This window comes from Haliotis rubra, unplaced genomic scaffold (assembly GCF_003918875.1).
Source record: "Haliotis rubra isolate DU_JTF1 unplaced genomic scaffold, ASM391887v1 Scf1945, whole genome shotgun sequence".
Classification (NCBI taxonomy): domain Eukaryota; kingdom Metazoa; phylum Mollusca; class Gastropoda; order Lepetellida; family Haliotidae; genus Haliotis; species Haliotis rubra.
In genome coordinates this window covers 40,469-66,661 of record NW_025765942.1, presented here as the reverse complement: position 1 = coordinate 66,661, position 26,193 = coordinate 40,469, and the positions used below count along the sequence as shown (strand labels likewise).

At 41.4% G+C, this 26,193-nt stretch overlaps 1 protein-coding gene across 2 annotated transcripts; it reads right to left on the bottom strand.

Moving 5' to 3' along the window:
* Window positions 1-18,305: 18,305 nt before the first annotated feature.
* On the bottom strand, window positions 18,306-25,858 carry LOC124274810. Of its 2 annotated transcripts, XM_046710186.1 has the most exons (3): window positions 25,434-25,858; window positions 19,114-19,202; window positions 18,306-18,864 (listed from the first exon to the last, which is right to left on the bottom strand). In XM_046710186.1, the coding sequence occupies exons 2-3, from the start codon at window positions 19,153-19,155 to the stop codon at window positions 18,526-18,528; spliced, it is 381 nt and encodes a 126-aa protein (XP_046566142.1). In that variant the 5' UTR covers window positions 19,156-19,202; window positions 25,434-25,858; the 3' UTR covers window positions 18,306-18,525. The 2 variants fall into 2 exon arrangements, with proteins under 2 accessions (XP_046566142.1, XP_046566143.1); XM_046710187.1 differs by lacking the exon at window positions 19,114-19,202.
* Between the last annotated feature and the right edge of the window lie 335 nt (window positions 25,859-26,193).

The window sequence follows — 26,193 nt, the reverse complement described above, 5'->3', positions numbered from 1 at the left end:
GCTAGGATACATACGGTCTGTGTTTGACTGCGCAGACTGCACAGTATTATCTGAAAGATTCTCAACCACTGAGGCATTGATCCTACTATCACAACCGTTCTCCTGTGAGGTACCCCCTGCCATGTTTTCTTGGTAAATAGTTTCACACAGTTCAGCAAGTTTATTAAATCTTGTTTGTAGTGACATTACGCCTGTGGTATCTGTTGCCTGAGGAATGTCATCTTCTGTGCAATGACTTGCAGGAACTAGATGATCCTGAGCGAGATCAGTAGGAATTTCGTGTTCAGTCTGTCGACAAGCCCTCTTCTTCTTTCTCTTTCTTGTTTTCTTCTTAACTTTTTTGTGTATCCTCTTTTCTCGACACCTGGTGTTGCTGATATGAGACAATGATCGAGGAATCATTACCCCAGGAACAGCAGATGTCTGTGCCTGTTCCTGCAGCTGTTGCTGTATGTCTCTAGGTTTGATTCTCGTGTCTTTCAATGCCTGGATCACCGAAGGACAGAGGCGTGTATAAGACTTGGAGGTGTCTTTTGCATTACCATGAGGAAGGTCTACAGCAACACTTTCATCCCCGAGATATTGAAACAGGACCAAGTTGTTATGATTTTCCAGCAAAACGTAAGCATGTTTCTTGAATCTTTTGTCTTTACCTCGACTGGTTCTCAGCACAAAGAAATTTTTGTAAAATTTAGGATTAGTTCTAGGCTGCTTACGTAGGCCGTCGTGTTGAAAGTGATACTGATCACATCTCCAGTCATCTGGGAAAAAAGGAAATACATCATAAAAGAAGGTACTACCCGGTATGTGAAATCTAAACACTTCAAACCCACATGCCCTGTCACACATACCCCGCCATGTCATAATATCAGCATGCTTGAAATACTGTCCCTAGCTTCCATATATTAAAGAAAAATATAAACAAAACCAGGTTTCCATAAACCAAAAAGCAGTAAATCAATGATCCATAAAGAGAGTATAACTGCAGTATAAACCTGGCTGCATTATATAACACTGGTAGATCGCTGTATGTCACAATTAATGGAAGGTCGCTGCCAGATCAAACTGAGGGGAAACATGTGTGGAATATTCCTGTAGCATGTCCTCAAACTGTGCATTAACATATGGATGTGACCATATTGTCTTCAATAAACATTTATCGTAATGTGGTTATACAATTTCAGCGCTGAACGCTTTATGTCACATTACTTTCATGTGAGACTTTTCACTGTGATTGGCTTTCCCTGCATGAATTCACAATGCTTTTCAGAAAGGTGTCAAATGTACCAACGTTACAATGCGGATTGCACATGCTCATTAAATTACATATTCTAGTACATCAGAGATTTCAACTCACACTGAGAGGCACCATATCGCCAGCACTCCATTCAGCAATCTGACTCACTCAGCTCAAACAAGCAGGCCTTCAAAACCGGTTGTGAGAGTGAGTTAGTCAGGTAAAATAAAGTTACTTCTGCAGTATTTCAGCCATATTATGACTATGAGAGTTGAATATTAATAAAAGCAAAGTAGGCAATACAAATGTCTGGGACGGTCAAATAACAAGACCATCACAGATTTAGACTTAAAACTAACATGTACCTGTAAAACGATATTTCTATGCGGATGGATGTCCCCTGATTAGCAAAGTTGTATATATGTACTACTTACTGGCTCCATTTATTAAATTAAATACACCATTGTTCGGAAGCCATTTAGTGGTAGTGATATTAGTTGAAGTTTTACCTTTCTTGCAGTCATCCGTGTAGTGGAAAAAAACACCTCCCCGCCCTCGGTCTGGCGGGGGTTCTCGGATCACCCTCGACCAGTCAGGGTTTTGGAGTATGTCGAGCACCTCGCGAGAAGTGAAGGACGTCACGCTGTACTGGTAGGGCATCGTGCCAAGTTTCATATAATGTTCTGTAAACAGCAAAGGAAATCATTTGAAAGACAAGTGTGGCATATATATTACAGCTATGTGGAGGTTGTCTGGATTTTCGAGTCTGGACCAGACAATCCAGTAATCAATATCATGAGCATCGATCTACGCAACTGGGATACGATGACATGTGTCAACCAAGTCAGCGAGCCTGACCACCCGATCCCGTTAGTCGCCTCTTACGACAAGCACAGGTTCCTGAAAGTGTTTCAGAGGTCTGGCATTATATGAGTAAGTCAGCAATCATAGGTTCGTGTCTTGCTTAGAAACACCGTTAGAAACGCTGGATACATAGACTCAACCCTATTACAATATAAAAGACATGGGCAGATCGAGGAATTTCCAAAGGTCGAACACTCAGACTTGAAAAACGCCTGCGTTGTAAATGTATATTAACTGCCCAAGGGACCTTCGGAAATAGATAAACGCGTGGTGTTTATTTGTGTATTTACGGTAGTCCTCCGTACCTGTGGCACCCGTGTCTGTGAAAGACTTTGTTGTTGAAGTTGGTACATAGGTTAACCTGTTCACATTGTACAGTCTGAACGAGCCATTCCGGCGCTATTTAAAGCATAGTGTGAATGTCGGGTGTGGATCGGCAGTCACGATATGTGCCTGCGAATGGCTGTGCTTGTATCCAAAGGGTTCTTAATTAACTCCGCCCTTTTTCCCTGCCAGGTATGTGCGTTACCTGTCAGTTATCTCACACCTGGGAGGGCGTTTCTTACCGGAACTACGGTATACCCTCGTACTTCGGTCCTGACGATAAGGGATGTGCGAGAGGTACCGTGTCAGTACTCAAGGGCCCTTTGGACCTTTACCGTAGTTCCTCCAGCAACCACAAGACGATGATCTTCGTTCCACAGTTTTATTAACACAGCGATGCTGGTCCAACCCACTCTATTTGTCACATAATTAGAAGACTTCAGCTGGGAAGCTTCAGTCTCAGTCGAAAGTTTGTTTCTTAGTACGAAAGTTAGTGACAATCAGATGAGAGCTGATGCGCCCTAGACCCCAGGCTTGGGGTTCCTAGGAGCACACTCGTTCTCGGCTTCAGGTCTCGCACCACTCCCCCGTCTCTGAGCTTTGCTCCAGCATAAAGCTGGGTTCCTACGTCACAGCCAACACCCTTTCCCATTTTTTCTATTGGTCAATAACCCATAACCTGACTATCTATTACTCTCCCCCACCTCTATTTCGTACCCCCAATACCATATTTGTAAGACTGTGAGGTGGATTCCAGGAATCTCAGAGTCTCTCTCCCCTAGCCATATATGACTCGTAGAGTACCAAGAATTGGTAGCTAGGTCCCCGGACACGCCGCTCCGTCTTGATAGTGTAGTAGTTTTTCCCTACCTATGCTATGAGTCACCTCATCTTGCCCCATCAGCTCCAACGACCTACTTTCATGTTTATTACCTCCGCTACTGACTTCCCACCTTACAACGTTATCAATCACTTCACATCTTAAATATATTATCAAATCCTCTCATAATTTGTATCTTATCACCTCCCAATCACCTGTTATTAATAATGTCAATTGTATATCTATTATTGTAGCAAGTACAATAATCTAATGCCTATAATACGACTCCCTTTCTGACTAAGAGTGTGCCCTCACACTCTAAGTTCTATCTTTATCAATATTACAATTTCATGCCTATAATACGACCCCCTTTCTGACCAAGAGTGTGCCCACACACTCTAAGTTCTGTGACGCAGGGATCCAAGTTTGTGCCAAATGGTTTTGTTGATTTTTCATTCTTTTGTTTTTGAATGTGACAGACAGAGCCAGTAGACTGCAACCGTTTTGAAATACAATCGAGTACAACAACATATAGAACGGTTCACAATCCCGTTGGTTAAAATGGTTTCAACAACTACTAACATAGCAACATATCACCCACGAGAAATGAATACAAAATGGTTCAATTGTTTACGACTGAGTATAACATAAATTCATTCCGCTACCCGGTGTGTATAAGGTATCAATCCCAATACTAATACATATTTGTTAACAACAATAACTATGGGTATCTACTATATATGTGTATAACTCCCTTTGACGATATAATAAAATAATATTCTGGAAGTTAATTTTGGTCCTACGGCCATGAATTGACAGAACACTTTGAGTTCGGCCCTGTTATCTTTCCATTTCGTTTATGGTTTTCCCCAACGTTCCCCCACCTTAAACATATATGATCCAAAGCACTTCAAAAACAGAGGCATGCGACATAATTTATACCCCATAACGTGATCTTGTGATCGTAGTCGTCACCAAGGGGAGCCATGCTATATATGGATATTAATTACAATAGTATAGATACTGTAACAGTAAAGTACACAACGGAATATATGTGACTATCTAAAAGACTACCACAATTGAAAATAACGCACGTAAAACTTAATGACGTTCAACGGGTAACCCACTTCCCGCATGCAAGAAACGCATTGATAGAGACGGCAAAAGTATGTGCCTTGATTACGTTACAAAGTCTTCTCACTGTCGTAACTAGCACCTGACAAGTCCAATAGCAATACCTGACGTTATTTTTCAAGTATAGTGTTGGTTTGTATACATAAAAGTATAACCGTCTCTACATCCGGTCCAAGGGCCAACCAGATCGCATGTTTTCGCAACAGTCTCCATTCCAGCATGGTGGTGTATATAGGTGCGTGTCTTTGTAAAGTTTCCAGTTTAAATGTGATTATGAAACAAAACCTTATACTACCAAGGGTTGAGTCTCTGTGATTAATAGTAGTTGCTTTTGTTTATTGGTTTGTTGTCTGTTGGCGCTGTTCTATTTTCCATGTACCGTGAAGGTGTGTCACACGATAATGTGGCCTGAATTCGTTTTTTTGTGTTTTTTTGTTTATTTTGTTTGTTTGTTGTTGTTGTGGCTCTTACGTCAATAACCAAAGCTGCCCATCCACATAATAGTGAGCCTTCCGTATCCCTGCGCAGTGGCGAACAGTCAGCTTTGGGCAACAACGGCTAGTTTCGTCAGTGGTGTAGGGGAGGCTGGCATCGGCTCTTGCGGGTCGCTACCGGTAGGAGCCCACTGACAGTAGCCATCCGCAATGAATATTACTTGAGCTATTTATATATCTACGCCTCGACAGGCTACATTCACCCTCATGGTGAACCATTGTACCACTCTCGTCAGACAAGACTCCGCCTCAACAGGCTAATACATATCTCATCGGACAAGACTCCGCCTCAACAGGCTAATACATATCTCATCGGACAAGATTCCGCCTCAACAGGCTAATACATATCTCATCGGACAAGACTCCGCCTCAACAGGCTAATACACATATAAAAAATAAATATCTCTCTCCTATTCTCAAGGAAATTCGCCTCAACGGCTAATACATATCTCGTCCGACAAGAATCCGCCTCAACAGGCTAATACATATCTCATCGGACAAGATTCCGCCTCAACAGGCTAATACATATCTCATCGGACAAGACTCCGCCTCAACAGGCTAATACACATATAAAAAATATATATATCTCTCCTATTCGTATTATAGGCATTAGATTATTGTACTTGCTACAATAATCTAATGCCTATAATACTTGCGTACAAGGTATGCGAATTACCAACTTGAATCGAAAGTTAAAGAAATCCGAGAAGGCATAGTATTAAAACCGCCATTGACCTACTTATGAACGCACGACTTCTTACTGCACTCAAAGTCACCAGACTGTCAATCCTTACTCGCAATGTAACAACCTGAGTCAAATTCAATAATGATTTTAAAAGTGATAATTCTGTTAAGCACACTTTGCACACGTTTAATGACTGCTGTAGGTAACATTCATTGCCGGAATAACTTGTTTCACTATTGAAGTATTGGGTCACATGCATCTGTCTTCGTCAGTTATTAATTTCATCGTTTTGCGATTATGTTATGGTGGCAAGGACCATAGTTACAAACTTGTTTACAGGAAAACTACATGCGGGTTACCATGGTTACTTATACTGTACAATAGTACAGTATGTAAACCTGCATGGTCAAATTTAGTAGGATTTATTACATTTCACGGATTTCTCATATAACTTTGATTTGTTTGATTTCAACGCCACAAACACCAATACTACACTTATTCTAACCAGTCTGGAGTAGGCAAACTGGTGGTTGATGTTATGAACAAAACAATATACTGTCTGGGTATACATAACAGTGATCGTAGTTTTATTACCAGAACCTTTGGTTACCTTATTGAGTTACACACGGGATCTAACCTTCCACTGACTTGCCTGTAGCTTAATTTCCCCCCAAAGTCCATAGCTTCCCTTCCGCCAAGCTCTTTCTCTAATGCCCGTGACGATCCGGGTTAGAATTGATCTTCAGTAACCCATGCTTGTCGTAAGAGGCGACTAACGGGATCGGGTGGTCAGGCTCGCTGACTTGGTTGACACATATCATCGTATCCCAATTGCGTAGATCGATGCTCATGCTGTTGATCACTGCATTGTCTGTTCAGACTCGATTCTTTACAGCCCGCCGCCATATAGGTTGACTACTGCTGAGTACGGCGTAAAACAACAACCCAACCAAATCTTTCTCTAATGCGAAAGGAATGATTATGTATATATTTAAGGTTCATGCCACGCCAGCACTGAGGTTCCTACCAATTTAAATATTTAACGCTGGTCTTCTCATTGTAGCAACACAAACAAGTCCCTGAAATCCCATGTGTTAAAAATACCCATTGATCAAGAGCTTGGAAATTCCCATCTATAAATAGGACCCCGTCATGCCTTAGAGGTGCAGTGAAGAAAAGAATTGATTAGAAACTCTTTTAACTAGACACCAACACATTTATAACCAGAGTAAACAGAGTAGTACCATGCGTACTTATCTCACACAGACATGGTTCAATTTCCAAATACTGTCAAGGAAGTAATCAACAGTGCTATCATCCTAAGACAACAATTGACCTTAAGCCGATAAACTTTTACATAGACGTTGATAGTCGCGTCGCTAACGTCAATGTGGAACGATGCCTGAAGTCACCTACCTTCATGATCAGACTCCGGGACTCATTTGAACAGTTGGGTTAAATTCCACTTTGTGTGCTCGATGCGCGCTCAAGGCGTTATCTATAATGCCACTGAAATAATCACGTGACTGGAACAGCCAATAAAGTTCTTTGACTGCTCATTGAGTTGATATGACGCAAGTAAATTCCGACACTGAGTGGGTCCGTGCTTTGTTATCCGCAATTTGTAATTTCAATTTTTTTTCTATACCGCCACTAGCTCGATTTAGCCAGTGATTACATTTAACACTGTTTACTATATATAAATGATTTATTTTATCAGTGGTGGGACTTAACGCTATTTACTATATGTACATGGTTATTACAATATATTGAACTTTCTGAACTGACATATTGCCTGACTGGAAAATGGATACGTCTATGCATACCTTATGTCCTAATGTTTACTGGATACCTGAGTATCCGGGCTAGAATTGGTCTTCAGTAACCCATGCTTGTCGTAAGAGGCGACTAACGGGATCAGCCAAGTCAGCGAGCCTGACCTCGCGAACCCGTTAGTCACCAGTCACGACAAACATGAGTCACTTAAGATCAATTATAACCCGGATCTTCAAGGATAGATAAGTTTAGAGACAATTGTGTCATAATGGTCACCATGACGAACCGTTTCTAATACACAGTCACAATTAATGTCAACTGGCGCCATTTAGAAACAGCAATCTGGTTACGTGTGTTCGCATACCTTCCCATTCCGCCAAAGAGCAATGCACAGTGTTCATGATACGTAAATAGGACATATAACATGGCGTCCCAGTCTCTGCGCTGTGCGTGTGCGGACGTGCGCGCGTGCGTGTGTGTGCGTGCGTGTGTGTATACGTGCACTTTCTATATTCGGGTGTGTGTGTTGAAAGGGGAAAGGGAGGGGAAGGGAGGGGAGGAGTCTGTGTGTGTGTCTGTCCACAACTGTGTCTGCTATGTCTACCAGAAGCCCATGACTGCTGCTTCAAAATGAAACATTCATGTCAGTGTTGTTATCCGCATTTCGAATTTTCAAAGTAGAGTTACTAAAAAAGATGCATAACAAGAAAGTTTACTCTTACTTAACTACAAAATTAAAACAACTGTAAGCACCTTTTGTAACATTTGAATGACAACAATGGAGTAATTATAACCGGTCGTGAAGTATGACGGCATATTCACTACATCATCGTGTTCTAGGTATCCAGAATCTCAGTAGCCCTGTGTATCTGATATACCTGTATACATGAGGCCAGTCTACAGTGAACACAGCCATGCTATCAGACAGGGCGTGAACCCGCACTTATTCACTGTCTTTAACTGGGTTACCTTGCTCGGATCATTCTCTTCACAACGGTTATACAAACATGAAGAAAAGGTGCATCCGGCAGTAGTCTTAAGTTTTATTAGGAAATATATTCACAAACATCCAGTGGATACACAAAACCAAAGTGTAAACGTTTTGAATCATAGCAGGGATAGATGAAGACTCTTTACAATCGAAGAAAGTAATGATTTGGGTAATCTTTCTCACCAAAGTAACCAGCAAATGAGGTCAACATTAAGGAAACTTGTCGTTCATACATGTAATTATACATTCAGGAAGTCATATGTCGTAGTGTCTGTCTCTAGTAATGTTACATTTCACGGACCAACCTGTGTACGTGCGACATGTGACTGCATATCTGCTTGTACGGGTTAAACCTAAACTTTATTCACTGTCTTCAACACTACGTTGCACTTACATGCTTCATTCATTCTTAAAGAGAAAGGGCGATGGGGTAGCCTCGTGGTTAAAGTGTTGGCTCGTCATGCGAAAGACCCGGGTTCGATTCCCTACATGGGTACAATATGTGAAGCCCATTTCTGGTGTCCTCCACCGTGATATTGCTCAAATGTTGCTAAAAGCGACCTAAAACCGTACTCACTCACTCGATCACTTAAAGAATAGATACAAAACAGAACATTGTAAGACTTTATTAGGTCAACACCTTCATAAAATATCCCACGTTTACACGGAGTCCAAGACATCATGGGAGGGACACATCGACATTACTGAAATATTACAATGACAATAGTGGCAGATGACTTATCCTTCTCAACAACATCTCGCAAAACTGCAGTGAACTTGAAATATATCTAAGTATGTCATAAGTCCCAGAGAGCTGCTTGCTGTACGTGGATTTATATGGTGACACAAATTGTTACATTTCACGGATCAAAATGTAGACATGAGGCATGTCCACCGTGCAGACCGACATGCTGTCAGACAGGGCTTGAACAAGGACTTCAACAGTTGCCCGTCTTCCCTTCCGCTGTCTCCACGTGTTCAGCATGGCGAATATCTGCATCTGAGGCGAAGACTATGACAGCGTGCACCTCTCCACACTGTGGTACTGAAGCCCCAGTCTCAGACCCAGCATCTGGAAACCCCCGCCCACGTGTTGAGACACCAGGAACAGGGTCCTCTCTGACACACACGACCTTCTTTCATCTTCTGTCAGGCGGTCCTCGTCCTCCCAGTCCTCGTCTGGTGGCACCAACTGACGACAGGGCAAAACAGCAACTTCAACATATGACACTACGAGTACAAAGAATTGTGTAATTTACGCCAAATATATCATATTCATATTCATCTTCTATGCGGAATATATTCTAACGTTCACCTTCTATGAGAAATTTATTCTAGGCTACCCCACCGCCCGCATTGTGATAGTATGCGTGAGTCTTAAAATTATGAAGTCATCAATAACATAGATTTCTTTCCCTGAGAATCTGAATTCCAAGTGTGAATGGAATTTGATTGGTAACTTCACATGCCATCATAGGTCAACTCTTTACTATGAATATTATGAATTAATCAACTCAATTTGAGGATCCTAATTTGGTAGAGGACTTAAGGAGAAAGGAGGGTAGGGAGAAAGGAAGGAAGGAAGCAAGTAGGACCATGGTAGATTAAGTATATATGAGCGACAGTTGGAGACACCTACCTGACACCCTGACCAGGCACAGCAGCACAGCTTCTTCTTCATGCTGTGACATATTCCTCTGAAGGTTGCCAACTTGTTCCATCTTCGACCTGCCATGAGCACAGCGCCTCGAGGTGCGCTCTCTCCCACAACGATAGATACACTGGCAAACTCTGATATATCTCTACGTTATGTAGGGTAGAACGGATTGTTTGAATATCCGCGGATCTTTTGTTATAATGACATGCATACGAAACTAACTTTGTAATGCTATTTATAACCGATCCGTGGACTGTTCCGTGGACCTTGTTCCAAATATTGATACACTTTCCGGAATCTGGGTTGCAGAGAGTTTGTCTTAACGCTGTAGTTGAACGCATTGAACATCCCCAAACACACTTAAAACACTCAAAACTACAAAGGGGACTACTTTTGTATTTGCCACAGGTATGTTATCATGTAATGTGATGTAATGTCAAAGCCATGCAGAGACTTTCAGTTCCGTAAATTGTAAACATGGCCTCATGCTTCACGGATCATCATTTGACAAGGTGTAAACATGAGATATTCTATGAAGGTGTTAGCCTAATGAAGCATTAAAGACTTACAATGTTTTCTTCATCTTGGGTTTAGTGTCTCTCTTTAAGAATGAATGAAGCATGTGTGTGTAACGTATACGTACTGTGGAAGACAGTGACTGAAGTTCGGGTTTAACCTGTGCAAACAGACATGTGGTCACGGTCACATGTATACAGGGTGGTCCGTGAAAATAATGTTGTCTACAGTATCGTTCCCTAACAGTTTCACGGATATAGTCACAACAGACTTCACGGATATGTTGACAGCAGACGACATAGCTAGACCTGTACGCTGTCCTTACAGGTTCCACTACACTAAATGAGGAGGACATGCGCCCAGAGCGAGTACCGTATGTAAACATCTGAAGAGATAGAGACATGTGACAGATGTGGTTGGATGAAATAGTGTAAGATTTTTATGGTTTTTAAAAGCACATCCATCCAGCAATTAAAACCTATAATAATGTTAAGTATTTAGTGCTGTCATTTTTATCACCACGACTTATGCTTATTGTGTGTACAGATATTTTCATGTAGGCGACATTTGGTGCAGAAATGGGGTTGAAGTGTTCAGCTTCCTGTGCTCGGAAAATTAGCACGATAAGTTAGCCGGGATTTGTGGGTTTTGTACTGTAGTTTAAAGTCCAGACTGTACACATATGTACATGGAATGGCTGTTGACATCCTGGATGATTTAAAGAAATATATTACTTTACAATAGAAGTCTATGGGAAAACATTTGGTGTTGTGTAACCTAAAGTCCCAGCAGCGGTAAGGTGCGTGCGCTCTACGACAGACAAACCAGTCTAAAAATATACCTCCACCTAGTGTTATCTCCCTTATATTACAATCGGAAATGCTGGGTTAAGTTCGCTAAACTGCATTTGTTAACAGTTTAGTTTTGAGGTAGTATAATATACTGTTAAATATACACGGGAACCTGAACTTTCACTTTGGATAGGAAGTATAAGCGTTAACAAACGTTTCAAAGACAGACATCGTATGAACGCACCACCATTTCTGTTTATCACCACCCCTAAACACAATGCATGGGATGCACTTACACAATGCACTAGCACCATAAATATGGTCTCTGATGCACACATTATTGGCGTGTCTGTGTCAACAGTAAGCACTATGTTGTGCCAACATTTGTATAGTAGGTTTAAACTGTAAAGAATTTAATTCAAACAACTTGTCCTTGTTCAATTAAAGTATCTCACGCTATCTTCAATCTGTCACCGCCATTAATATGTCCACAAGTCAGTTCTCTCTTTTAGTTTAATTTATTTCTTATAAATATTGTATAAACGCACCTAACACTGAAAATGTATTTTCGATACATTTTTAAACTAGACAAGCAGTGTACTGAGCAATCGTCTGTGTCCACAGCATAATTATTATTTGCAAACAAAAGAACACACACGTGTAACGGCGACTCTCTAAAGCTTATTACAATGCTGCTATTTAACGGAGGTTTGGCTTCGCTCCCTTATCGAGCTTCAGTAGGTTCACAGAGTGAGTGAGTTTAATTTTACGCTGCACTCAGCAATATTCCAGCCATATGCCGCCTGTCTGCAAATAATTCAGTCAGTACCAGACAATCAAGTGATCAACAGCATGAGCAATGACCTGTGCAATTGGGAACCGATGACATGGGTCAACCCAGTCAGCAAGCCTCACCACCCGATCCCGATAGTCGCCTTTTACGGCGAGCATGTGTTAATGAAGATCAATTCTAACCCGGATCTTCACGGGCAGATAGGTTTAGAGACAATTGTGTCATAATGGTCACCATGACGAACCGTTTCTAATACACAGTCACAATTAATGTCAACTGGCGCCATTTAGAAACAGCAATCTGGTTACGTGTGTTACATTTCACGGATACCTTCCCATTCCGCCAAATAGCAATGCACAGTGTTCATGATACGTAAATAGGACATATAACATGGCGTCCCAGTCTCTGCGCTGTGCGTGTGCGGACGTGCGCGCGTGCGTGTGTGTGCGTGCGTGTGTGTGTACGTGCACTTTCTATATTCGGGCGTATGTGTTGAAGGGGGAAAGGGAGGGGAGGAGTCTGTGTGTGTGTCTGTCCACAACTGTGTCTGCTATGTCTACCAGAAGCCCATGACTGCTGCTTCAAAATGAAACATTCATGTCAGTGTTGTTATCCGCATTTCGAAATTTCAAAGTAGAGTTACTAAAAAAGATGCATAACAAGAAAGTTTACTCTTACTTAACTACAAACTTAAAACAACTGTAAGCTCCTTTTGTAACAGTTGAATGACAACAATGGAGTAATTATAACCGGTCGTGAAGTATGACGCCATATTCAGTACATCATCATGTTCTAGGTGTCCAGATTCTCAGTAGCCCTGTGTATCTGATATACCTGTATACATGAGGCCAGTCTACAGTGAACACAGCCATGCTATCAGACAGGGCGTGAACCCGCACTTATTCACTGTCTTTAACTGGGTTACCTTGCTCTGATCATTCTCTCCACAACGGTTACACAAACATGAAGATAAGGTGCATCCGGCAGTAGTATTAAGTTTTATTAGGAAATATATTCACAAACATCCAGTGGATACACAAAACCAAAGTGTAAATGTTTTGAATCATAGCAGGGATAGATGAAGACTCTTTACAATCTAAGAAAGTAATGATTTGGGTAATCTTTTCTCACCAAAGTAACCAGCAAATGAGGTCAACATTAAGGAAACTTGTCGTTCATACATGTAATTGTACATTCAGGAAGTCATATGTCGTAGTGTCTGTCTCTAGTAATGTTACATTTCACGGACCAACCTGTGTACGTGCGCCATGTGACTGGATATCTGCTTGTACGGGTTAAACCTAAACTTTATTCACTGTCTTCAACAGTACGTTACACTCACTTGCTTCATTCATTCTTAAAGAGAAAGGGCGATGGGGTAGCCTCGTGGTTAAAGTGTTGGCTCTTCATGCGGTTCTCGATTCCCCACATGGGTACAATATGTGAAGCCCATTTCTGGTGTCCTCCACCGTGATATTGCTCAAATGTTGCTAAAGGCGACCTAAAACCATACTCACTCACTCGATCACTTAAAGAATAGACACAAAACAGAACATTGTAACACTTTATTCGGTCAACACCATAAAATATCCCACGTTTACACGGAGTCCAAGACATCATGGGAGGGACACATCGACATTACCGAAATATTACAATGAAAATAGTGGCAGATGACTTATCCTTCTCAACAACATCTCGCAAAACTGCAGTGAACTTGAAATATATTTAAGTATGTCATAAGTCCCAGAGAGCTGCTTGCTGTACGTGGATTTATATGGTGACACACATTGTTACATTTCACGGATCACCCTGTAGACATGAGGCATGTCCACCGTGCAGACCGACATGCTGTCAGACAGGGCTTGAACCAGGACTTCAACAGTTGCCCGTCTTCCCTTCCGCTGTCTCCACGTGTTCAGCATGGCGAATATCTGCATCTGAGGCGATGACTGTGACAGCGTGCACCTCTCCACACTGACGTACGGAAGCCCCAGTCTCAGACCCAGCATCTGGAAAAACCCGCCCACGTGTTGAGACACCAGGAACAGGGTCCTCTCTGACACACACGAACTTCTTTCATCTTCTGTCAGGCGGTCCTCGTCCTACCAGTCCTCGTCTGGTGGCACCAACTGACGACAGGGCAAAACAGAATCTTCAACATATGACACGACGAGTACAAAGAATTGTGTAATTTACGCCAAATATATCATATTCATCTTCTATGCGGAATATATTCAAACGTTCACCTTCTATGAGAAATTTATTCTAGGCTACCCCACCGCCCGCATTGTGATTGTATGCGTGAGTCTTAAAATTATGAAGTCATCAATAACATAGATTTGTTTCCCTGAGAATCTGAATTCCAAATGTGAATGGAATTTGATTGGTAACTTCACATGCCATCATAGGTCAACTCTTTACTATGAATATTAAGAGCGAATCAACTCAATTTGAGGATGCTAATGTGGTAAAGGACTTAAGGAGAGAGGGGAGTAGGGAGAAAGGAAGGAAGGAAGCAAGTAGGACCATGGTAGATTAAGTATATATGAGCGGCAGTTGGAGACACCTACCTGATATCCTGGCCAGCCACAGCAGCACAGCTTCTTCTTCATGCGGTGACATATTCCTCTGAAGGTTGCCAACCTGTTCCATCTTCGACCTGCCATGGGCACAGTGCCTCGAAGTGCGCTCTCTCCCACAATGATAGATACACTGGCAAACTCTGATATATCTCTACGTTATGTAGGGTAGAACGGATTGTCTGAATATCCGCGGATCTTTTGTTATAATGACATGCATACGAAACTAGAAACACGTTAACATTGTAAAGCTATTTATAACTGATCCGTGGACCTTGTTCCAAATAGTGATACACTTTCCGGATTCTGGGGTTGCAGAGAGTTTGTCTGAACGCTGTAGTTAAACGTATTGAACATCCCCAAAAACACTTAAGAAACTCAAAACCACAAAGGCGACTACTTTTTTATTTGTCACAGGTATGTTATCATGTAATGTAATGTAATGTCAAAGCCATTCAGAGACTTTCAGTTCCGTAAATTGTAAGCATGGCCTCATGCTTCACGGATCATCATTTGACAAGGTGTAAACATGAGATATTCTATGAAGGTGTTAGCCTAATGAAGCATTAAAGACTTACAATGTTTTCTTCATCTTGAGTTTAGTGTCTCTCTTTAAGAATGAATGAAGCATGTGTGTGTAACGTACTGTGGAAGACAGTGACTGAAGTTCGGGTTTAACCCGTGCAAACAGATATGCGGTCACGGTCACATGTATACAGGGTGGTCTGTGAAAATAATGTTGTCTACAGTATCGTCCCCTAACAGTTTCACGGATATAGTCACAACAGACTTCACAGATATGTTGACAGCAGACGACATAGCTAGACCTGTACCCTGTCCTTACAGGTTCCACTACACTAAATGAGAAGGACAAGCGCCCTGAGCGAGTATAGTATGTAAACATCTGAAGAGATAGAGACATGTGACAGATGTGGTGGGATGAAATAGTGTAAGATTTTTATGGTTTTTTAAAAGCACATCCATCCAGCAATTAAAACCTATAATAATATTAAGTATTTAGTGCTGTCATTTTTATCACCACGACTTATGCTTATTGTGTGTACAGACATTTTCATGTAGGCGATATTTGGTGGAGAAATGGGGTTGATGTGTTCAGCTTCCTGTGCTGGGAAAATTAGCACGATAACTTAGCCGGGATTTGTGGGTTTTGTACTGTAGTTTAAAGTCCAGACTGTACACATATGTACATGGAATGGTTGTTGACAGCCTGGATGATTTAAAGAAATATACAACTTTACAATAGAAGTCTATGGGAAAACATTTGGTGTTGTGTGACCCAAAGTCCCAGCAGCGGTAAGGTGCGTGCGCTCTACGACAGACAAACCAGTCTAAAAATATACCCGCACCTAGTGTTATCTCCCTTATATTACAATCGGAAATGCTGGGTTAAGTTCGCTAAACTGCATTTGTTAACAGTTTAGTTTTGAGGTAGTATAATATACTCTGAAATATACACGGGAACCTAAACTTTCACTTTGGATAGGAAGTATAAGCGTTAACAAACGTTTCAAAGACAGACATCGTATGAACGCACCACCATTTCTGTTTATCACCACCCCTAAACACAATGCATGGGATGCACTTACACAACGCACTAGCCCCATAAATATGGTCTCTGATGCACACATTATGGGCGTGTCTGTGTAAACAGTAAGCATTATGTTATGCCAACATTTGTATAGTAGGTTTTAAACTGTAAAGAATTTAATTCAAACAACTTGTCCTTGTTCAATTAAAGTATATCACGCTATGTTCAATCTGTCAACGCCATTAATATGTCCACAAGCCAGTTCTCTCTTTTAGTTTAATTTATTTCTTATAAATATTGTATAAACGCACCTAACAATGAAAATGTATTTTCGATACATTTTAAACTAGACAAGCAGTGTACTGAGCAATCGTCTGTGTCCACAGCATAATTATTATTTGCAAACAAAAGAACACACGTGTAAGGGCGACTCTCTAAAGCTTATTACAATGCTGCTATTTAACGGATGTTTGGCCTCGCTCCCTTATCGAACTTCAGTAGGTTCACAGAGTGAGTGAGTTTAGTTTTACGCTGCACTCAGCAATATTCCAGCCATATGGCGTCCGTCTGCAAATAATTCAGTCAGTACCAGACAATCAAGTGATCAACAGCATGAGCAAGGACCTGTGCAATTGGGAACCGATGACATGGGTCAACCCAGTCAGCGAACCTCACCACCCGATCCCGATAGTCGCCTTTTACGACGAGCATGTGTTAATGAAGATCAATTATAACCCGGATCTTCACGGGCAGATAAGTTTACAGACAAGTGTGTCATAATGGTCACCATGACGAACAGTTTCTAATACACAGTCACAATTAATGTCAACTGGTGCTATTTAGAAACAGCAATCTGATTACGTGTGTTACATTTCACGGATAGCCTCCCATTCCGCCAAATAGCAATGCACAGTGTTCATGATACGTTAATAGGACATATAATATGGCGTTCCAGTCTCTGCGTTGTGCGTGTGCGGACGTGCGCGCGTGCGTTTGTGTGCGTGCGTGTGTGTACGTACGTGCACTTTCTATATTCGGGGGTGTATGTTGAAAGGGGAAAGGGAGGGGGGGAGGAGTCTGTGGGTGTGTCTGTCCACAACTTTGTCTGCTATGTCTACCAGAAGCCCACGACTGCTGCTTCAAAATGAAACATTCATGTCAGTGTTGTTATCTGCATTTCGAAATTTCAAAGTAGAGTGACTAAAAAAGATGCATAACCAGAAAGTTTACTCTTACTGAACTACAAAAGTAAAACAACTGTAAGCTCCTTTTGTAACAGTTGAATGACAACAATGGAGTAATTATAACCGGTCGTGAAGTATGACGCCATATTCAGTACATCATCATGTTCTAGGTATCCAGATTCTCAGTAGCCCTGTGTATCTGATATACCTGTATACATGAGGCCAGTCTACAGTGAACACAGCCATGCTATCAGACAGGGCGTGAACCCGCACTTATTCACTATCTTAACTGCGTTACCTCGCACGGATCATTCTCTCCACAACGGTTACACAAAAATGAAGAAAAGGTGCATCTGGCAGTAGTCTTAAGTTTTATCAGGAAATATATTCACAAACATCCAGTGGATACACAAAACCAAAGTGTAAAGGTTTTAAATCATAGCAGGGATAGATGAGCACTGTTTACAATCGAAGAAAGTAATGATTTGGGTAATCTTTCTCACAAAAGTAACGTACAAATTCGATCAACATTAAGGAAACTTGTCGTTCATACATGTAATTATACATTCAGGAAGTCATATGTCTGTCTCTAGTAATGTTACATTTCACGGACCAACCTGTTCACATGCGGCATGTGACTGCATGTCTGTTTGTACGGGTTAAACCTAAACTTTATTCACTGTCTTCAACAGTGCGTTAAACCCATATGCTTTATTCATTCTTAAAGAGAAAGGGCGATGGGGTAGCCTCTTGGTTAAAGTGTTGGCTCGTCATGCGGGGTTCGATTCCCCACATCGGTACAATATGTGAAGCCCATTTCTGGTGTCCTCCACCGTGATATTGCTGGAGTGTTGCTAAACGCGACCTAAAACAATACTCACTCTCTCACTTAAAGAATAGACACAAAACAGAACATTGTAAGACTTTATTAGGTCAACACCTTCATAACATAAACCACGTTTACACGGAGTCCAAGACATCATGGGAGGGACACATCGACATTACTGAAATATTACTGATACTTCTCAACAACATCTCGCAAAACTGCAGTGAACTTGAAATAAATTTAAGTATGTCATGAGTCCCAGAGAGCTGCTTGCTGTACGTAGATCTATATGGTGACACACATTGTTACATTTCACGGATCACCCTGTAGACATGAGGCATGTCCACCGTGCAGACCGACATGCTGTCAGACAGGGCTTGAACAAGGACTTCAACAGTTGCCCGTCTTCCCTTCCGCTGTCTCCACGTGTTCAGCATGACGAATATCTGCATTTGAGGCGATGACTGTGACAGCGTGCACCTCTCCACACTGACGTACGGAAGCCCCAGTCTCAGACCCAGCATCTGGAAACCCCCGCCCACGTGTTGAGACACCAGGAACAGGGTCCTCTCTGACACACACGACCTTCTTTCATCTTCTGTCAGGCGGTCCTCGTCCTCCCAGTCCTCGTCTGGTGGCACCAACTGAGGACAGGGGAAAACAGCATTTTCAATGACACGACGAGTACACAGAAATGTGTTATTTACGCCAAATATATCATATTCATATTCATCATTTCTTTACTATGAATATTATGAATGAATCAACTCAATTTGAGGATGCTAATGTGGTAGAGGACTTAAGGAGAGAGGAGGGTAGGGAGAAAGGAAGGAAGGAAGCAAGTAGGACCATGGTAGATTAAGTATATATGAGCGGCAGTTGGAGACACCTACCTGATATCCTGGCCAGGCACAGCAGCACAGTTTCTTCTTCATGCTGTGACATAGTCCTCTGAAGGTTGCCAACTTGTTCCATCTTCGACCTGCCATGAGCACAGCGCCCCGAGGTGCGCTCTCTCCCACAACGATAGATAAACTGGCAAACTCTGATATATCTCTACGTTATGTAAGGTAAAACGGAATGTGTGAATCTGCGGATCTATTGTTATAATGACATGCATACGAAACTAACATTGTAATGCTATATATAACTGATCCGTGAACTGTTCCGTGAAACTTGTTCCAAATATTGATACACTTTCCGGATTCTGGGGTTGCACAGAGTTTGTCTTAACGCTGTAGTTGAACGTGTTGAACTTCCCCAAACACTCTTAAGACACTCAAAACGACAAAGGGGACTACTTTTGTATTTGTCACAGGTATGTTATCATGTAATGTAATGTAATGTCAAAACCATTCAGAGACTTTCAGTTCCGTAAATTGTAAACATGTCCCTATACTTCACAGATCATCATTTGAAATGATCTGATGCGGATCACTTCATGACTGATATCCGTCTCTACACTAAAGTAAGCCAGTTGGACCAGATCACCAAGTCCTACCTGCACATGAGAGAGTGAGTGAGTAAGAGTTTAGAGTCACATCAGCAGTATTTCAGCCATATCGTGACTAAAACCAGTTATACATTTATGATAAATACAAAACTGTAGGACAGTAAAACCAACTAGAATATCACAGTATCAAGAATTAAATTAAACTTGCATCTATCTTTAAAATCTGATATGAATCAGGACAATACAAGATTAAAAACGGGCTGAGTATCACCAGCAACTCAAGGTAGATCACCATACTAGGGACTATGGGGACCTACAGTACTATATATATAGATCACCAGCAACTGAAGGTAGATCACCATACTAGGGACTATGGGGACCTACAGTACTATATATATAGATCACCAGCAACTCAAGGTAGATCACCATACTAGGGACTATTGGGACCTACAGTACTATATATATAGATCACCAACAACTGAAGGTAGATCACCATACTAGGGACTATGGGGACCTACAGTACTATATATATAGATCACCAGCAACTCAAGGTAGATCACCATACTAGGGACTATTGGGACCTACAGTACTATATATATAGATCACCAGCAACTCAAGGTAGATCACCATACTAGGGACTATGGGGACCTACAGTACTATATATATAGATCACCAACAACTGAAGGTAGATCACCATACTAGGGACTATGGGGACCTACAGTACTATATATATAGATCACCAACAACTGAAGGTAGATCACCATACTAGGGACTATGGGGACGTACAGTACTATATATATGGATCACCAACAACTGAAGGTAGATCACCATACTAGGGACTATTGGGACCTACAGTACTATATATATAGATCACCAACAACTGAAGGTAGATCACCATACTAGGGACTATTGGGACCTACAGTACTATATATATAGATCACCAGCAACTCAAGGTAGATCACCATACTAGGGACTATGGGGACCTACAGTACTATATATATAGATCACCAGCAACTCAAGGTAGATCACCATACTAGGGACTATTGGGACCTACAGTACTATATATATAGATCACCAGCAACTCAAGGTAGATCACCATACTAGGGACTATTGGGACCTACAGTACTATATATATAGATCACCAGCAACTCAAGGTAGATCACCATACTAGGGACTATGGGGACCTACAGTACTATATATATAGATCACCAGCAACTGAAGGTAGATCACCATACTAGGGACTATTGGGACCTACAGTACTATATATATAGATCACCAGCAACTCAAGGTAGATCACCATACTAGGCACTATGGGGACCTACAGTACTATATATATAGATCGCCAGCAACTCAAGGTAGATCACCATACTAGGGACTATGGGGACCTACAGAACTATATATATAGATCACCAGCAACTCAAGGTAGATCACCATACTAGGCACTATGGGGACCTACAGAACTATATATATAGATCACCAGCAACTCAAGGTAGATCACCATACTAGGGACTATGGGGACCTACAGTACTATATATATAGATCTCCAGCAACTCAAGGTAGATCACCATACTAGGGACTATGGGGACCTACAGTACTATATATATAGATCACCAGCAACTCAAGGTAGATCACCATACTAGGGACTATGGGGACCTATAGTACTATATATATAGATCTCCAGCAACTCAAGGTAGATCACCATACTAGGGACTATGGGGACCTACAGTACTATATATATAGATCACCAGCAACTCAAGGTAGATCACCATACTAGGGACTATGGGGACCTACAGTACTATATATATAGATCACCAGCAACTCAAGGTAGATCACCATACTAGGGACCATGGGGACTTACAGTACTATATATATAGATCTCCAGCAACTCAAGGTAGATCACCATACTAGGGACTATTGGGACCTACAGTACTATATATATAGATCACCAGCAACTCAAGGTAGATCACCATACTAGGGACTATGGGGACCTACAGTGGTTTTGCTACCTGCATAGACCCCAGCTGGACTTACCCCATCCCTTCAGCCAGAGGCGATTGTACCGAGTTTTAGCTGTTAGTTAAAACAACGAATATACTACGTTTAAATGTTTGGTAAAGCGAAATTGACCTTTATAGCTTTGGAACTTAACCTCTCAGGAGGACAATAATTTTACAATACTTTAACTTTATACTTTAATACTTTAAGATACAGCCATTAACAATCTGGATTGCCAATTAAATCAACCGATTATGAAATACCAGATATTTATGTACAGCCATATCAATCAAAACCTATGTAATAATTCAATTTCTTTTTTAAAAAAAAGTATTAAGCATAAGAGCGAAAACTGTGAAGAATACTTCATGAATTGAAAGATACCATTTGCTATTGACCCTGCACGCTTTCCAATCGATGTTATATATATATATATATATGTAGTTATGTATGTTTTAGATATATTAACTAAAACAACAAACCAAATCCCTTCCATCGTAATTCACAGACCCCCTTCAAACGAGATCATTATCCAAACCGTGAACTTGTGAATATTCATTTGTCATTCCTTGTCTGAATATTGTTCATATAATATAACACAGAATAGTGATATACATGTTTTGAGTATTACAGAGAATTCAATATTTTCGGTATTTGGTTTTGTCTCCAAAATTGATGGAATTGAATTGGTTCTTTATATATCATTCCAGCCAGCAGATTATCATCGCTATATGAATCCGACTTAAATTGGTTTGCCAGAGAAAGACAGTTTGACTCTGTGTACATGGTACTTAACACTTGTTTCCTGGCGTATCACATGTGAAGAGCCGGATTAGAATCGATTTTCAGCAACCCATGCTTAGCGTAGGAGGCGACTGACGGAATCGGATGGCCAGGCTCGCTGACTTGGTTGACACATTTCATCGTATCCCAGTTGTGCAGATCGATGCTCATGCTGTTGATCACTGGATTGTCTGGTGCAGATTCCATTATTTACAGACTGTTTGTCATATTGCTGGAATATTGCGGGGCAAAACTAAACTCACTCACTGATATGTTTCCCATATCAGTTGCGACCTTATACTATGTTTATCAGACCTAGGTGATGCAACATATTCTAAATACACTGACACCTTGCCGAGTGCGAATTTCTTTACAATCAGTTTCCAGTGTTGTCCTCTACACAAATAAATATTTGGTAGAAATTAATCTCTCCCTTTTTCCAGCAGGAGACACATCGGAAAGGACATTTTATTTAAATGAAACTAGAATGAAATATATACGATGATGTCATCATGATGGTTCGTGATGGATTCATCTTCTTATGGAGTTTACCCTTTAGGGTTACAGACAGCAGTATTGATAGGAAAGCGTTGGTGAATTCGAAGTATTGAACACACAGGTCTCATTTATCCAGATAAACAGCTCCATTTTCGATACCCTACGCCTTCAAATAAACCGAGGCTCTAAACGACAACAACAACGATCTTAAATCTGACACAGCTTTTAATGCACTGATATATAAATTAATACTCGCCTGTCCACACTGCTAACAAATAACAAGATCGTGTGCAGCCTGAATCATGTTGTGAATCATCCATGGTATATTTTCTTTAAGTCTATGGCTGATAAATAAGACGTCTATGAATATATACCCGCCCTGGCGTCTATTCAGTTATATCCTCAAGATACTGGCTGACGTAATATTTATCTTACCGGAAAAAATGTTCGCCCCTTTCATAGAAAATGGTATCAACAGTATCGTTCCCGAAAAATTTCACGGATAGAGTGACAGCACGCAGACGACATAGCTTAACTGGTACCCTGTCCTTAAAGTCCCAGCAGCAGTAAGGCGCAGGCGCTCTACGGCAGACAGACCAGTCTTATAATATGCCTCCATCTATTGTTATCTCCCTTGCATGACAATCGGAAGTGCTCGGTCAAGTTTGCTAAAGATATCAGTTTAGTTTTGAGGTAGCTGTAAATGCACAGACCTATTAGTCTTCGGTAATAGTAATCTTATAGTATCATTCACAAGTTCGGATTTCCTTGTTGGGGCTATGAAATGTATACCAGTTATATGTCAGCGAGGTGTGTGGAATGTATTACAATATTGTGTGTTGGGGCATGAAGTTGTCAGACTGCCTTTTGACACGAGGGATTCGGAACTACACCAGTCCACCAGCAGCTGTAGTGCAGCGACGAGCGGACCGTTGATGTCTCCCTTGTAATACAACCGTTTAGGGGCGGTTGGGTAGCCTAGTGGTTAAGGCGTTCGTTCGTCACGCTGAAGACCTGGGTTCGATTCCCTATATGGGTACAAGGTATGCGAATTACCAACGTGAACCGAAAGTTAAAGAAATCCGAGAAGGCATAGTATTAAAACCGCCATTGACCTACTTATGAACGCACGACTTCTTACTGCACTCAAAGTCACCAGACTGTCAATCCATACTCGCAATGTAACAACCTGAGTCAAACTCAATAATGATTTTAAAAGTGATAATTCTACTGTAAAGCACACTTTGCACACGTTTAATGGCTGCTGTAGGTAATATTCATTGCCGGAATCACTTGTTTTCACTGTTGAAGTATTGGGTCACATGCAGCTGTCTTCGTCAGTTAATAATTTCATCGTTTTGCGATTCTGTTACGGTGGCAAGGACCATAGTTACAAAGTTGTTTCCAGGAAGGCTAGATGAGGGTTACCATGGTTACTAATACTGTACAATAGTACAGTATGTAAACCTGCATGGTCAAATCTAGTAGGATTTATTACATTTCTCGGATTTCTCATATAACTTTGATTTGTTTGATTTCAACGCCACATACAGGAATACTTCACTTATTTTAACCAGTCTGGAGTAGGCAAACCGGTGGATGATATTATGAACAAAACAATATACTGTCTGGGTATACATAAAAGTGATCGTAGTTTTATTACCAGAACCTTTGGTTACCCTATTGAGTTACACACGGGATCTAACATTCCACTGACTTGCCTGTAGCTTAATTTCCCCCAAAGTACATAGCTTCCCTTCTGCCCAGCTCTTTCTCTAATGCCCGTGACGATCCGGGTTAGAATGGGTCTTCAGTAACCCATGCTTGTCGTAAGAGGCGACTAACGGGATCGGGTGGTCAGGCTTGCTGACTTGGTTGACACATGTCATCGTATCCCAATTGCGTAGATCGATGCTCATGCTGTTGATCACTGTACTGTCTGTTCAGACTCGATTCTTTACAGCCCGCCGCCATATAGCTGGAATATTGCTGAGTGCGGCGTAAAACAACAACCCAACCAAATCTTTCTCTCATGCTAAAGGAATTATTATGTATATATTTAAGGTTCATGCCACGCCAGCGCTGAGGTTCTTACCAATTTAAATGTTTAACGCTGGTCTTCTCATTGTAGCAACACAAACATGTCCCGGAAATCCCATGTGTTAAAAATACCCATTGATCAAGCGCGTGGAAATTCCCATCTATAAATAGAACCCCGTCATGCCTTAGAGGTGCAGCGAAGAAAAGAATTGATTAGAAACTCTTTTAACTAGACACCAACACATTTATAACCAGAGTTAACAGAGTAGTACCATGCGTACTTATCTCACACAGACATGGTTCAATTTCCAAATACTGTCAAGGAAGTAATCAACAGTGCTATCGTCCTAAGACAATAATTGACCTTAAGCCGATAAACTTTTACATAGAGGTTGATAGTCGCGTCGCTAACGTCAATGTGGAACGATGCCTGAAGTCACCTACCTTCATGATCAGACTCCGGGACTCATTTGAACAGGTGCGTTACCTTCCACTTTGTGTGCTCGATGCGCGCTCAAGGCGTTAGCTATACTGACACTGAAATGATCACGTGACTGGAACAGCCAATACATTTTCGTAGACTGCTTATTCATCTGATATGACGCCAGTAAATTCGCATTTAAAATACACCCGCCGTATCGTTGACACTGAATGGGTCCGTGCTTTGTAATCCGCAAATTGTAATTTCAGTTTTCTTTTCTAAACCGCGAATGGATCGATTTAGGCAGTGATGAGATTAACGCTGTTTACTATAATATGTAAATTATCGATGTAGTCAGAGGTGAGATTTAACGCTAATCAACAGCATGAGCATCGATCTACTCATTTGGGATACGATGACGTGTCAACCAAGTCAGTGAGCCTGTTCACCCGATCCTGTTAGCCGCCTCTTACGACAAGTATGGGTTACTACAGAACAATTCTAACCCGGACCTTCACGGGCAGATCAGTTGACAGACAAGTGTGTCATAATGTTCACCATGACGAACAGTTTCTAATACACAGTCACAATGAAAACTGGTGTGATTTAAACAGCTTCCTGGTTACGTGTGCTACTTTTCACGGATAGCCTCCCATTCCGCCAAATAGCAATGCACAGTGTTCATGATACGTAAATAGGCCATACAACATGGCGTCCCAGTGTCTGCGCTGTGCGTGCTTGCGTGCGTGCGCTCTCTATGTTCGAGGGTAGGGGGTTGGGTTT